This window comes from Mustela lutreola, chromosome 9, assembly GCF_030435805.1.
Source record: "Mustela lutreola isolate mMusLut2 chromosome 9, mMusLut2.pri, whole genome shotgun sequence".
Lineage (NCBI taxonomy): Eukaryota > Metazoa > Chordata > Mammalia > Carnivora > Mustelidae > Mustela > Mustela lutreola.
The window spans coordinates 97,122,237-97,137,388 of record NC_081298.1 but is presented as its reverse complement, the minus strand read 5'-3'; the positions used below and the strand labels follow the sequence as shown (position 1 = coordinate 97,137,388).

Here is a 15,152-nt window from a genome sequence, read left to right as displayed (position 1 = left end):
GCATACATTTCGAAGATAGCACTAACAGAATTTTCTAATGGATTGGTTATGTGGAGCAAGAGAGAGAAGAATTCAAGAGTGACTGCATGGGTTTGGGCCCAAGCATCTGGAAGAACAGAGTTGCCATTTTCTGAAGTGGAAGAGACTGAGAGGAGCATGTTTAGAGCAAGGAGGTCTTATCAGGAGCTTAGTTTGACAAATGCTGAGTTTGCAGTGCCTGTCATCCAAGCAGAGATGTCAACTAGATTGTTGAATACATGAGTCTAAAGGAGAGGGTCAAGTAGCAGTCGTAAATTTGTAATTTATCAACACATCAATGACAGAGCCACAAAACTGACTTTAAATACTAAGGGTATTTATAAATGTCGATAGGAAAGAGAAGGTGAGTGACCTGAGTCCTGAGGTACTCCAGCATTCTTTAATCAAAGAGATGACAGGCAGCCAGCAAAGGAGACCGCAGAGATAGGTGGGAAATCAGGAATGCTATCCTGGATGCCAAGAAATGTTTGTAAGGGGAGTGGTGAACTGTTCCAATTGTTGCTGATAAATCAGTTGGGGACTAGAATCAACCATTAGGTTTTGCAAGGTGAAGGTCATCTCCAGTGGTAGCAATAGTTTAGGTAGAATGGTTGGAGATAAGGTCTAACTGAAGTGAATTCAGGGGTTAATAGGAGGAAAGAAATTAGACAGTTTTGACAGTTTTTTGAATTTTGTTGTAAAGTAAAGGAAAGAAATAAGGCAATATTAGAGGGGAAAGAAGGGGCAAGGGAAGGGTTATTTTTATTATAAGAAAATAATTGTTTGTAGCTGATGGGAAAGATCCAGTAGAAGTGATGGCAATACCGAAGTTAAGAGGGCAGAATTCTGGGAACAGTATCTTCCAGCAAGCCAAAGGCATTGAGAAGAAAAGTTGGCCTTCATGAGGAGCTTGGGGGCTTCAACCATAAGAATGGAAGACAAATTAAGAGTATGTTGGGGGTGGGGTTATGGACATTGGGGAGGGTATGTGCTTTGGTGAGTGGTGATTCACAGACCTATACCCCTGGGGATAAAAATACATGTTTATAAAAAATAAAAAATTAAAAAAAATAAAAGAGTATGTGGGCATGGATGTAGGTAGGTGTATAGATTCTGCAGTAGTTTATGGAACTTTTCTTCTGTTTTTTCATCAGTTGAGGAAGTCTCAACATGAGGGCAAGAGCAAGGGAAGAGAAAAGAAAAGGTAAACAGCTGTCTGGAAGAGTCAAATCCATTAACTGAGAGAGCAAGGAGGGGAAAAAAGGACAGGAAATGATCATCTGGATAAGAGGAAGGAGGAATGGGCCAGGGAAACATGATTTCTAGGCAGCATGAAGGGCTCACTGGAGTTTCACAGTGATAAGTTTAAAGTATATTTTTTTTTTTCCAGCCATGATTTAGCCACATGGTTGGAGCCACAGACTCGGTGACAAGTAGATTTAATTTACGTAGGGCTGTGGTTGAGTTAAACAAGTTTAACAGAGCCCAAAAAGGACAAGGAAATTGAGAATGTATGCAAATACATAATAGTAATGATTGGCATGGATTTTAAATTGCATAGGATGGGAGTCTTTGCTAAAGGCCTCAACTGTTTATATGTGAAAAGCAAAGCAATCTAGTAAATAAATTGTACATTACTGAAACTTTTGTTTCAGACTTTGTAGAATTCATTTGGGATCCCTTGTCGACCTCACAGACAACAAGTTTAATAACACACTGCAGAGCGATTCTTGAAGAACTTTCCACTTGTGCAAATGAAGTTAGTAAAGGCAAACAGGTAATCATTTCTAGAGTTAATAAATGTCTTGATTTATTTATAGATTAATGTAATTTTGTTCTAAATCTTTGTTTACAGAAGATGCAAATGAAGTAATTACCAAATAACAATTTGGGGAGAAATAGATTTACTTCTGATTTATAGAAACTAGGATTGACCATTTCTTCTTATTGATAATAAGATGAAAGAATATACCTTCATATTTATGAACACTCTAATAGGGATGACAGTCGTTATTAATTATAGGATACACATACATGTAATAAGATCCAGATTATTATATTAGTTTATTCCTCTCTGTTCAGTGGCCTGATTTTTGTTCCCATGGTCCAACCAGCCATTTTTCAGGTTTGTGAATATACTTTGGACCTGCAGAGATGAACAGGCATAAATGCATTAGTGCAAATTTGTTCCTTCTAAGAGGGAAAAACAATTACTTACTTTTTTTTTTTAGCAATAATCTGGTATTATGGCTTCACTTTAATAATAATTTTAAAATTAGGTTAACATTCATTATATTAACTAGTTTCTTGTAATCGGCCAAAGTTAAAAGCAGTAATCTCTTTAAGGATTCCAAAAGTTCAGTGAATATGGAGCACCTGACTGGCTCAGTCAGTAGAGCTTGTGAGTCTTGATCTTGGAGCCCGAGTTCAAGCCCTACATTTGGGTATAGATTATACTTAAAATTTTTTTTTAAATCCTTAAAAAAAAAGTTTCATAGGATAGATTTTCATCATACCATTATTTAGAATTGAGTTTTGTTCAACATAAGACCTAAGGAGAGACCTTTTAGAGGCTTTGGTGAGAATGTGTTAAATCTTACTTTTATTGTGGTACTCCTTTTTATCATTCTGCTTTTTGATGAGAATGTCACATATTCATACAGTTAAATCAGTAAATCAAATATATGTTGAGCTTTAAGGAAATTGAGAGAGAATTGACAGTCTGGAGATTGTCCAGAGTAGAATAAGCAAAGTGGTTGAGAAGCAAGGAGGCATGTCACATTCATATTCTGAACACCATTAAATTTTAGCACTGGGAATTATTATGAAGGAGGGAAGCTGTAAGAAGTAAGAGGGAGAAGAGGGAAACCAGCATGATTCTGTCTTCAAGCAACATGTGATCTTAAAGGAAATAAGGTGTGCATAAGTTGTTATTTAAGGGGTGCCTGGGTGACTCAGTTCGTTAAGCTCAGGTCTCGGTCATGAGTTCAAGCCCCACGTTGGGCGTGAAGTCTACGTTAAAAAGGAAAAAATGTTATTTAAAATAGGAAGTGAGAAGTGGGGGAAGACAAGGAACAGTTATTTAATTCCTGCTATGTACTTCGCACTCTCTTGGACCTTGTTCCTGTGTCATCTTAGTTCTAGTTGCTCTATTAAAAAATGGGTGATAGCTTCATTTTACAGATGAAGATACAGTCTCAGAAATTGGTTCATAGTAATACCTTGAATTAGAACTAGGATTTGAACCTTAATCTTATTTTAAAGCCTAAGCTTGCGTCACTGACCACATTGCCTCCCCTCCCCTCCCCCAACCTGTGCAGCCCAGAGAAAATACTGTGAAATGTTTAAGGTGGCATTGGAGCCCAGTGGAAAGTCAAGGATTTGAACATATAGCAAACTGATGAGAGTGAGAGCGTCTTCACCTCGTTCCAATAGGATAAAGACATACAACTTGAAAATCATTTCAGAAATTAGAGCTATTTAACTTAGAAAAAGATACACATGAAGATTCTTTATTTGAAGAAGGAGTGGGTTTATTCTGTGTTGTTACAGAGCATTGAATCAGGATCAGTAGATAAGAACCACAAGGAAGTAGATATGGAATCTTATATCTGCTCTCTGTATGGGACTATGTAAGTGTAACCTAAATATAATCAGTGCTTTTCTATTTATTAAACACTTTCACGTTGTCTCATTTAATCTTCACAACCCTGTAGAATGTGTTGACTTTAACTCCATTTTACAGATGAAGAAGCTGGGGCCCAGAGGGCCATGTCCCTGGTAAAAGGTCACTTGGGTCGTAAGTGGTAGACCTGGCACCTTGTAATTTATAATAACTAAAATCTTTCAAAAGTGTTAGAGATCCACTCATGAAGTTCTTATACAAGCAATTTTTATTCTGGAAGCCCTCCCACAATGAATGTGGAAAATGGGTTCTTTGTGTAATTAGTAGGAGACTGGACTATATCAGGATTTTTCATCTTCAACAGTCTTGGCATTTGGAGCAAGATAATTCTGTGGAAAGTTGTCCTGTGCTCTGTAGTGTGCTTAGCAGCTTCCCTGGCCTCTAACCACTAGATGCCAGTAGTGCTCTCTAGTCTCGACAACCAGAAATCTCTCCAGACACTGTAAAACACTCCCTGAGTGTGGCATAGTCACTCGTACATAAGAATCTCTGAACTACATAGTGTTCCTGGCTACTGAGACAGTTTGCCTTGCCAGTGACATCACTCTGTTTTTTCAGTGATGTGTAAGAAATTGAAGAGAATGAAAAAGATTCTAGAATAATGGACTCAAACAGCATAGTTCTTATTTTCAAAGTAAGAAGCAAATGATTCTATAAGCTAATGCCTGGTTGAGAATAGTTTTGATTCTTGATAAGATTCTAAAATAGATTATTACAGAGGTAGATTGTGAACACCTAAAAAAAAAAAAAAAAAGTAGTAATTACTATAATCTATCACTGATAGGGTTCCTAAATGCAGGTGATTGGTTACTGAAGCAAAGTGTCCCATATTATCTCAGTTACTTTCACTGAATAGTAAGGTACTGTGCAGGTAGAGTAGGTAGTGTATTTATAATTGTTCCTGAGGATTAAATGGGGAAAGATAAGCTTAGCAATTTACAGTTAGGTACAAGAAACTGGTAAGAGTATGGCTATAGAATACTGGACCAAGAGGAATGTGGCTGCCTTTGGGGGGAGTCTTTTAGTATTAGGTATCTTCTTAATATTTGCCCTGTTCAATATTGAACTGGATGAAAATGTAAAATGCCTGCTAATAAAATTTGTCAATGGCACAAAGCTAGGAATTCTGCATAGACTTATAGATAGTAGAATAGTATTCAAAGGGATTTCAAATATTGAGAAAATGGACTCTCAAAGTATACGGTGTGAAAGGAATATATATTGTGTCCTACCTCTGTATTCAGACATTCAACTGCATAAATAAAAGATAGGAAAGAAATGGCCTTGAAGCAGTGTAAAAACTACTAAAGCTTTTAGAGTCTTTTCAAAGCTAGTTTAAAGAATGTATACAGAGTGTGTTTGTATGTGTGTCTGTGGTCGTTAAAACTTTACTGTTTGGAGAACTTTTCCCCCCTACGAAATAATGTATTTGAATAATCGAAAAAGTTAATGAGCTCAGAGTTTAAAAATATAGGAGTTTGTTTTAAACAAATTTTTGGAAATAATGTCAAATTACAAAAAATTCTCATGAATAAAAATAGCATGCTCATAGGCCCTTTACCCAGATTCACCTGTCATTAATATTTTGCTCCATTATGCTTTATTATCTGCTGTTCCATTGTATATATATACACAGTTTGTTTCTCCTGAACACTTTGTGAGTAAATTGCTTATTTGTTAAGAATAAAAAGTCTGGGGGGAAAAAATAAGAATAAAAAGTTTGTTACATAATCATGGAACACTTACCATTTTCAGTAAACTTCATATATTTAATCTACCATCCATATCCCACTTCCAACATTTAACTCAATAATGTCCTTTGTAGCATTTCTTTTTAGAAAACTGTTTTTAAGAAACACAAATTTTAAACAATATGGAAATATTTGTCAAGGCTGGCATTCAAAATGATGTATTTTAAATGGAAAAGAACTTTTATACAATATTGTGTGTAATATAGCTCCCAAACTGGAAACACCTGAATATCCCATTATTAGTATTGATGTGACAGAATATGCCCTACAACAATGAAAATGCACTAGCTACAGCTGTATGCACCAACATGGGTGAATAAAGTTCTCTTGTTACCTTATTGATAGTGATTTTAACACCTGATTCTGTGTTACAGTATAGTACAAATCTGTACTATACTTTTAAAATTACTACTTTTGTTAAGTAGACTTCTACCTATGGCTATCACTGATGCTTTTAAATTTTTCTATAATAGGACTTACTTAAATCCGTTGTTGTGAGAATGAAGAAAGCAATAGAAGATGATGTTTTTATTCCTCTGTATCCAAAGAGGTAAGAGCTTTTGATTTTTAGATTATATGTAATAGCTAATCATGTAATGCAAACTTAAGAATGCAGTGCAAAAGAAACTAAATTAAGTGTTCTCTAGGGGCACCTAGAGAACCCTACTCAGTGGGTTAAAGCCCCTGCCTTTGGCTCAGGTCATGATCCCAGGGTCCTGGGATCGAGCCCCACATCGAGCTCTCTACTCAGCAGGGAGTCTGCCTCTCTTCCTCTCTCTCTGCCTGCCTCTCTGCCTACCTGTGATCTCTGTCAAATAAATAAATAAAATCTTTAAAAAAATAAATTAGGTGTTCTCTCAAATATACATACACCTAATAAGGTGCAAATTGGGATTTCAGCAAAATAATTCACTTTTTCATTCCATGTATGATATCTGACACACTTGGACTTAGATGTTTGGTTTTTTTTATGTTAAGAACGTAGCAGATGGCATCACAGTGTGGTTAAATCCAGATTCTGGAGCCCAGATTTACTAGATATTTGACTTTGGGCTTGTGTGCATCAGTGTCTTTGTATGTAAAGTAAGGTATTAATGCCTACTTCACAAGACACTGTGAAGATGAAACACATGCTCAGAGCGGTGCCAGCACAGAAAGCTAGAAACTCTGTGAATTATGGATTTACTTTAGGAAACAAGTAGGGTTTTTTTGTTTTTGTTTTCCTTGCCTAAGGAGATATTTTTCCTAGATGAAAAATGTTGCTATGGCTGTTGCCAAAAAAAATTATTGCCTGTGCTCTCTTCTAGGATTCTGAAGTTTTCAGGTCTCACATTTAGGTCTTTAATCCATTCTGAGTTTGTTTTTTTGTATGGCAGAAGAAGGTAGTCCAGTTTTCCGGCACCATTTGTTGAGATTATCTTTTCCCCTTTGAATATTCTTGCCTTTTTTTATTGTAGAATCAATTGACCATATAAATATGGGTTTATTTCTGGGTCTTTATTCCGTTCCATTAATCTATGGGTCTATTTTTTTGCCAGTACCATACTGTTCTGACTACAGCTTTGTAGTGTATCTTGAGATCTGGAATTGTGACACCTCCAGTTTTGTCCTTTCTCATGCTTGGTTTGACTGTTTCGAATTTTCTGTTGCTCCATACAAATTTTAGTATTATTCTAGTTTTGTGAAAAATGCAGTTGGTATTTTGATAGGGATTGCCTTAAATCTTTAGATTGCTTTGGGTAGGGTGGACATTTTAACGGCATTTGATCTGCCAGTCCATGAGAATGATATTAACTTTCCATGTGTTTTATGTTGTCTTTAGTTTCTTTCATCCATGTTTTATAGGTTGCAGAGTACAGGTCTTTCACCTCATTGGTTAAGTTTATTTCTAGGTATTATGTTCTTCTCAGTACAGTTATAAATGCAATTTTTTTTTTTTAAGATTTTATTTATTCATTTGACAGAGAGAGATCACAAGTAGATGGAGAGGCAGGCAGAGAGATAGAGAAAAAGAGGGAAGCAGGCTCCCCGCTGAGCAGAGCGCCCGATGCGGGACTTGATCCCAGGACCCTGAGATCATGACCTGAGCCAAAGGCAGCAGCTTAACCCACTAAGCCACCCAGGCGCCCTAAATGCAATTGTTTTCTTAATTTCTTTTTGCTACTTCATTATTAGTGTATAGAAATGCAACAAATTTCTGCATATTAATTTTGTATCTTGTGACTACTGAATTCACTTATCAGTTCTAGTAGTTTTGGTGGAATCTTTAGGGTTCTATATACAGTATCATGAAGCAAGTAGTATCTGAAGCTTTTTATACATTTGCTAAAAAGACAGTTTATAGTACTGGATCATGAACTAAAGTGATCCAGTGAGCGTTCACAGGATGGAAGAGCTTCTGTGGAGAGAAAAGAAAGGAACTTCTGAGCTTTCTGGCTAATTTAATTGTGAAGAGATACCTGCGTATAAAAATTATGCCCTGTTAAAGTTTGTAGTAGAATGTTTAAATAAGAAATCTATTCATATGGTTCAGAAGTATGAGTAGTAGGAGTATGTATATTTTAATTTATATTTAAAACGGAGTCTTACTCCCTCCCCTCCTGCCCTCCATCCAGTTTTTGCCCCTCCTCTTCCATATACATAATAATCACTGTTAGTAATTTTTTTACCTTTCCATAATTTCGTCATGTAATTAGAATTAAATACTTACATATGCCGTAATCTTATTCCCACCCCATCATTCTATAGCAGAGAAGGTACATTTGTAACCATAGTCTTGTACCTTATTTTGACTTAGTATATCTTTGAGATCATATCATCACAAGAGTACTTTCCTCCTGTTTTAAGCTGCCTAATTTGCCTTCATATAATGTAATGTAACTGGTGGGCATGGGAGTGAAAAACCATTACCAACAGTGCTGTGAATAATTTTATAGACCCACCAACCAGTACATGTGCAAGTATACCTCCAGAAGGCATTCTCAGAAATAGGGTTGTTGGATCAAAGTGTACATGTAATTGTAATTTTGATATCCGAAGACTCTACTTACATTCTGTTAATGTGTTAAAGTTTAATTTAGTTGCTTAAAAAAAAGAGTTTTTTAAACCCTGGTTCTGTAAGATTAACAGTTTGCATTTTGTTCTTTCTTGGTTTCAAATTAGCACTGTAGAAAACAAAACATCACCGCATTCAAAGTTCCAAGAAAGGCAGTTCTGGTCAGGTTTAAAGGTAAGCAGAAAAACTACAAAAATAAAATTTTTCTCATTTACTAGTATGTGGTAGAGTAGAGATTATCAAACTTCTTAAAGGACCAGGTAGTAAATATTTTCTGCTTTGAATGTCCATTGAACTATTCAACTCTCTGCCTTGTAGTATAAAAGCAGTTATAAACAATATGTAAACAAATAAGCATGGTTGTTTCAGTAAAACATTACTTACAGACACTAAAATGTCAGTGTCTTAAGTTTCACATGTTACAAAATGTGTTTTTTGGGGTGTTTTGTTTTTGTTTTTCAAAATAATAGGTCATTCTTAGTTTACCAGCTCTGCAAAACCAGGCAGCAAGCTAGATTTAATCCACCATCAATAGTTGGCCAACTCCTAGTCTAAAATGGTGAAGTCATTACTAAGTCAGTGGTAAGAGGGAGAGATGGTAAAAAGTTGGGTTCGGAAGATATTTAGGATGGAGCACTGAAAAGACTTGATGATTAAATTATAATTACATGTGAAGACCAGGGTGCTAGCCAAGTTTCTGACTTTGGCAGCTTGGTAACTTGGAGGGGATACAGGAAGAACAGGCTTGAAGGGAAGATAAAGGTCTGTTTCAGATGGTGAATTGAAATCTATGGGGGAAAATATAGGAATAGATAGACGTCTGGACTGCAGGAGGCAGATCTTAGTTGGAGATTGAGAAGTCAGCCACATGGAGGCAGTATTAGGAATGGCATGAAGCATGAGAAGGCTAACAACACAACCTTGGGAAAGAGGGACATGAGGCAGGCAGAGAAAGTGAAGTCTTCAAATAAGCGTTAGAATTTATTGTGAAACTTAGAGTAGTCACAAGAGGGTGGCATCATGAAAACTAAGCAAAGAATTTTTAAGAGTGAAGACAAAGTATTAAATACCACCCAAGAGACTTGGGAGAAAGACTGAAAATGTTTACTGGATTTTACAATTAAGAGGGTCTTGGGTGACCTCAGCAAACTTAGTTTTTAATAGGGTGAATCCATATTTGTTAGGTGGTTGAATCAGGGAAAACACTTTCCAGAAAGAGGGAACAACGTCAGTAATGACAAAGTGTAGAAAGATTGCATGTTAGAGTAATATAGTACTGGGAAGAAAATGGAAATCATAAAATTCACAAAAATATGGATTTAGAGGATGGAAAGGCAACTAATGTTAGTTTTATTGGAATATCATGTTTTTTAATCTTATGTATCAGAGCAATGACAGTTTCTCAGAATAACACATTAGTAACAGTGACACTGACTTTAACAGTAGTCCTTTATGAATATCTGGGTCCTATGGTCTTGCGCCTGATGACCCCAGACTCTGGGAGTGTGAATCGAGGAGGAAGATCACTGATCTGGAGAGGGTCCAGTGAAGATTGAGATGATGTTGGGTGATAGTCCTAAGAAATATGATGAGCAAATATATGGAGGTTGTAAAGAATTAGGTATTTGTTCAGAAATGTTTTCTAGTGATTGTAAAATTGATAGACCAATGTTTTATGTTTGTTGGAAACTACTACCTTTTTCCTTTAGGGGAAACAGCTGCACAGTCACTTAATCTTTATTTTATTTTAGCTATTCCGCAATATTCTTCTTTGGAATGGACTCCTCCCAGATGACACCTTGCAAGAACTAGGACTAGGGAAGCTCCTAAATCGTTACCTTATTATAGCTCTTCTTAATGCCATACCTGGGCCAGATGTTGTTAAAAAGTGCAACCAGGTCAGTGTAATATTACTTTTTAAAATTCAATTAATACAGTCTGTATTGTGGGGCACCTGACTATCTTAGGGGGTAGAGCATGTGACTCGATCTCAAGGTCAGGATATTGGGGTCTAGAGATTACTTAAAAAGTTTAAAACCTATTTTGTAACAGAATAATTAAAATTGTTGTGGTACTCATAATAATTTAATAGACTAGAAACCCAAAAGCAACCAATCTCTCAGTATTTAAGGATTTGTATACTAGTTTGAATTACCTCCAGCAGGGAAAAGAAAAATTTAATAAATGGTGCTGGGCCAGTTGGTTAACTCTTTACAAAAAGAATGATAAATCCTCAACTTTCACTAAATACCAGTATAAATTTCAGATAAAGTATAAAAAAGAAACTGTAAAATACTATACTAAGAGGATAAATGTATCTTTTTGAACTTAAAAGCAAGAGAAAAAATGGTGAAAAAAAGATTTAATGAAAGTATAAAACTTCAGTGAATTTAAAAACATTTAAAAGGTATCAAGATTTGATCATTGTTAAAACTGAAGGATAGTTTCATTGGGGTGACCAGTTATTCCTTCTTCTTTTCTATAATTAAAAGTTAAAAGGAGGGACACCTGGGTGGCACAGTTGGTTAAGCAGCTGCCTTCGGCTCAGGTCATGATCCCAGCGTCCTGGGATCGAGTCCCACATCGGGCTCCTTGCTCGGCAGGGAGCCTGCTTCTCCCTCTGCCTCTGCCTGCCTCTCTGTCTGCCTGTGCTTGCTCTCTCCCCCTCTCTCTCTCTGATAAATAAATTAAAAAAAAAAAAAAAAAAGTTAAAAGGAAAACTGAGAAATAAAAGTTATAATCCATAGAAGGATTAACATCCACCTGTTTAAAAAAGCTCTTTAAAGTTAGTAAACAATTCAGATATTCCAGTTAAAAATAGACAAGACATGCAACAGGAAATTCACCAAAAACAGAATATGTAAAAGTTTCTAAACTCATGGAAAAGATCAAAAGTACTAATAAGAGAAATGCAAAATAACATAGTAAGGATATTATTTTTACCAGTTATGCTGGCCAGGGTTTTGTTTGTTTGTTTTTTGCTGTTATTTCCTAGTTCTTGTCATAAGCATGAGGAAACAATTGCACATTATTTCCGGGGCACCTAGAATGGGTGATGCCGGGGTTCTGAGAAACAGTCTTCACTGGTGGAATGAGGGCTTGAACTCGATAGAGTTGGCATGATGGGTAAAAACCCTTAAAGTTCATACCCCTTGTCTTAGGATAAAATTCCTTGAAGTAAAATTGTTGAGTTAGAGATCAGAGATGCACATGTAGATTTGTGAGAAAATGCAATGGAGTACATTTGAGATCTAAGTGGCTTTATTAAGGTTCTGTGACTCGGGCAGCATTCTCTGAGGAGTTGTACACAATGAAAGGGTTTCATAAGAATGAAGGTGAGACAAGGAACTGTTAGCAAAAGAAAAGGATTATTTCAGGCTGGGACAGGGTCTTACTGGGGAAAGGAAAATGGCATGGTTTTTATTTTACAGACCTCAAATCTGGGGATTGACTGTTTAAAAGTGACATTCCTGAGATGAGTTGAAACTGCAGTTCAGATCTTGGGTTTGCTGTTGTAAGGAGCAAGTGACCCTATTTGGGGCTTGTTTCTTTAACAAAGTTTAAGTACAAAGAATATTGTAGCGTTATTTATAATAGAGTTGCCAACTCTCTACCCAAAAACATTGTCTATTCATCAGATAAGTTAGTTTTAAGAATATAGAAAAATGTTTATAAATTTAAAAACAACATAAGAAATTAGATAGCAGTTCCTAACCCATCATGATTTTTTTGGCTATTTTTATATCACACAGTTTTAAACTGCATTATCTCCCCAAAATTGAATTCATCGTCCATGCTATAAATTTCAGGTTCAGTTTAGTCCTCTTTGACCATGAGTCTACTACCAGAAATAGAAAAGTGGCAGGACATTCTCATCCTTTTAAGATGTATAAACTTTGACAATGAAAAATTCTCGAAATTTATTTTACCATAACCATAAAGGGCTAAATGAGATGGACTGATGTTAGCAAAAAGCCTTAGATAACTTACTAAAAACTGACCATGTGTTTTAATTAACAGATAGCAGCGTATTTACCAGAAAAATGGTTCCAAAGTTCTGCCACGAGAACGTCTATTCCCCAGCTAGAAAACTTCATCCAGTTTTTGTTGCAGTTTGCACATAAATTATCTAGAAGTGAATTCAGGTAATTTGCATATTTGTATCTCCATAAGCATAGTTCAAGGATTCTATTTTACACTCCGTAATTTTTAGAAAAATTTGTACTTATTACTCTATTTTTAAAAGTCTATGGAGACTACCACTATAGAATTAGTACTTTCATGCACAACCTTTGGAATCACTATTTTATACTCCCACCTCATGCCTAATAGTTCATATTTTTAAATGTAAATCTCTTCTAAAATAAGCAGTTCCAGAAAACTATCACACAGGAGAATTTAAGAAACTATAAATCAGAAGCCTCTTACTAATCATGTTTTTCATTTTCCTGGCCATTTAAAAATCTCAACTATTGTTTAAGTACAGGTCTGCAGCCTGCCTTTTACCCAGCAATAGCTAGAATCTCTTGGATGTTTTATTAACAACACTAAGTGTTTAGGGGCTTCATTAACACCACTAGATGTACAGTGGTGTTCTGGTAAACCACTACTCCAAAAGTTTAAAAAATTTTTAAATAAAAAGCACAGATTTGTAGCATCCATAGGTAAATATTCCTACCGAGGCTCCCCCCATCATAGTCCTTACAAGCTGATAGCCCCACACCCACCGTAACTTTAAGTCTACCATCAGCTTTCTGATGGTAGATTTAACTGCTTTTTAATCATTCACATTAAAATTTGCCAGCATACCTCCCCTAATGACTATAGCTGAATGCTCTATGGAGAAAGTAACATCTGAATATTTTATGCTATTTTAGATACTGGGTTAAAATTTTTGTTTCAGATTAACAACTAGTGATTCACTATGCTTTCAAACCTTTTTTTGTTTTTCAGGGATGAAGTCAAAGAAATAATTCCTATTCTAGTGAAAATAAAAGCTTTGAATCAAGCAGAATCCTTCATAGAAGAGTATCACCTCGACGATCTGACGATCTGAAATCAGTAATTAAAGAAGTTTGAACAAACTATGGGAAAGTACTAACATGAGATTTTAATATAATCATACTTGCCTCCTTTGCTTGGGGGCCAGGTGGAGCAGGACTCCATCCTTCCAATCCTCCCCTTACCTTTTGGTATCATGAAAGGCTGGCCCCCCTGTGGTGGTTGCAGGAATTAAGCACACAGGAGCATTAAGAATTTAACATAGTCCCTTTGATTCTTCTCACTTTTCTAGTTGAAGAGAGAAATTGAAGAAACCTTGCTGTCTGGGCTTTGGTGAGTCTTCCGAACTGCACCATAAAAACATGTTAGTTTTCTTCACTTTAACGATCTCTGTTTACAAATAAGTTAAAATGTAAAACTTAATTGGAATGAATTATTTGCTAAGTATTAACTGAGTAAAGGCATTTTAAGGTTTATTGATAACTACTGTAACAGAGGCCAGTGAAACCACCCTCCCCCCCAGCCACAGGATAGGTATTACCTTTTTTTTCTTACTCCATGCAGATTTAGTAGCTATAAAAAATCATATTTTAATTATTCATTTTGGCTATTAGAGAATAAGTATTTTTTTCTTTTTGGCTATTTGTAATTTTTTTTTAATAACCCATTCATCTTAGGGATTTGTCAGAACCTTTTATATTTTAAAGATACTGTCCCTGTCCTATGTTATAGTTTCCTCATTGCCATTTTTAATTTTGTGTATGATGTTTGTAGTGTGCTAAGGTCATCATAGTTGTTACTTACTTGACTACTCTTTTGTTACTGTTTTTTCATTGGTGATAGGCTTAGATAAGAAACAGTTACTTTAAATACTCAAAACAGGTTATAAACTTCCTAATAAAATATTGGTGTAATTGAAAAGAAATTTAAAAAATTACTAGTAAATTCTCATTTTGAGAAATCTTTTCTTAAATCTATTTGTTAAATAACTCAAGAGAAACCCTGAATATGTAGTTCATAAATTATTGCCCCAAAGATAATCAGGAAATCTTTGATTGTAGAGGATTTGAGCATGTGGCTTCTGCCATTATCACCTCTAGTTTTGAAGTTGGTGTATATTTTAACAGATTGATGTGTTATTTCTACTGCAGTGAAGACTTATGATTCACTAGTAGGAATAGTTTAAATTTTCTTTTAGTTACACAAATTATATAAGAATGGAATTTCTAGAAATTCAAACCATTACTCAGAGGCATTTAGCATTCCTGCAATTACTGTCCCAGAGGTGAATGTTGTTTTCATTTTAATGTTATCCTTTCAGACCTTTTCTCTACTTACAAACATATATGTGTGTTAACATAAGTGACATTGTTATTGCATATGAAATTTCTAATTTTTATTAATAAAATGTATTTGAAAACGTTCCTAAGACTTCTGCATTTTTAATTAAAGATAGATATGTTCCCTATGTTTTTAATTTGAGCAGAGAGATTTCTCTTTTTGTAGAATGGAAAATGTTAGAACTGCTTTCAGAAATACAAATTGATTTAAACTCCCAATAGCTTAAATACCTATCATTATACTGGATTTCATTATACTTCGTGTTTGAACCTCAAGATTTTTATCTTTCATATACTCTAAT

At 35.3% G+C, this 15,152-nt stretch overlaps 1 protein-coding gene across 9 annotated transcripts in view; it reads left to right on the top strand.

Moving 5' to 3' along the window:
• GCFC2 (GC-rich sequence DNA-binding factor 2) overlaps window positions 1–14,934 on the top strand; it is a 45,568-nt gene extending 30,634 nt beyond the window's left edge. Inside the window, exons 12-17 of one of the 9 annotated variants that reach the window (XM_059188183.1) lie at window positions 1,674–1,795; window positions 5,928–6,004; window positions 8,617–8,683; window positions 10,261–10,407; window positions 12,530–12,654; window positions 13,463–14,934. In XM_059188183.1, the coding sequence (XP_059044166.1) occupies window positions 1,674–1,795; window positions 5,928–6,004; window positions 8,617–8,683; window positions 10,261–10,407; window positions 12,530–12,654; window positions 13,463–13,565 (641 nt within the window). In that variant the 3' untranslated portion in view covers window positions 13,566–14,934. The other 8 variants (XR_009357322.1, XM_059188184.1, XR_009357323.1 and 5 more) reach the window with 8 other exon arrangements.
• Window positions 14,935–15,152: the final 218 nt, after the last annotated feature.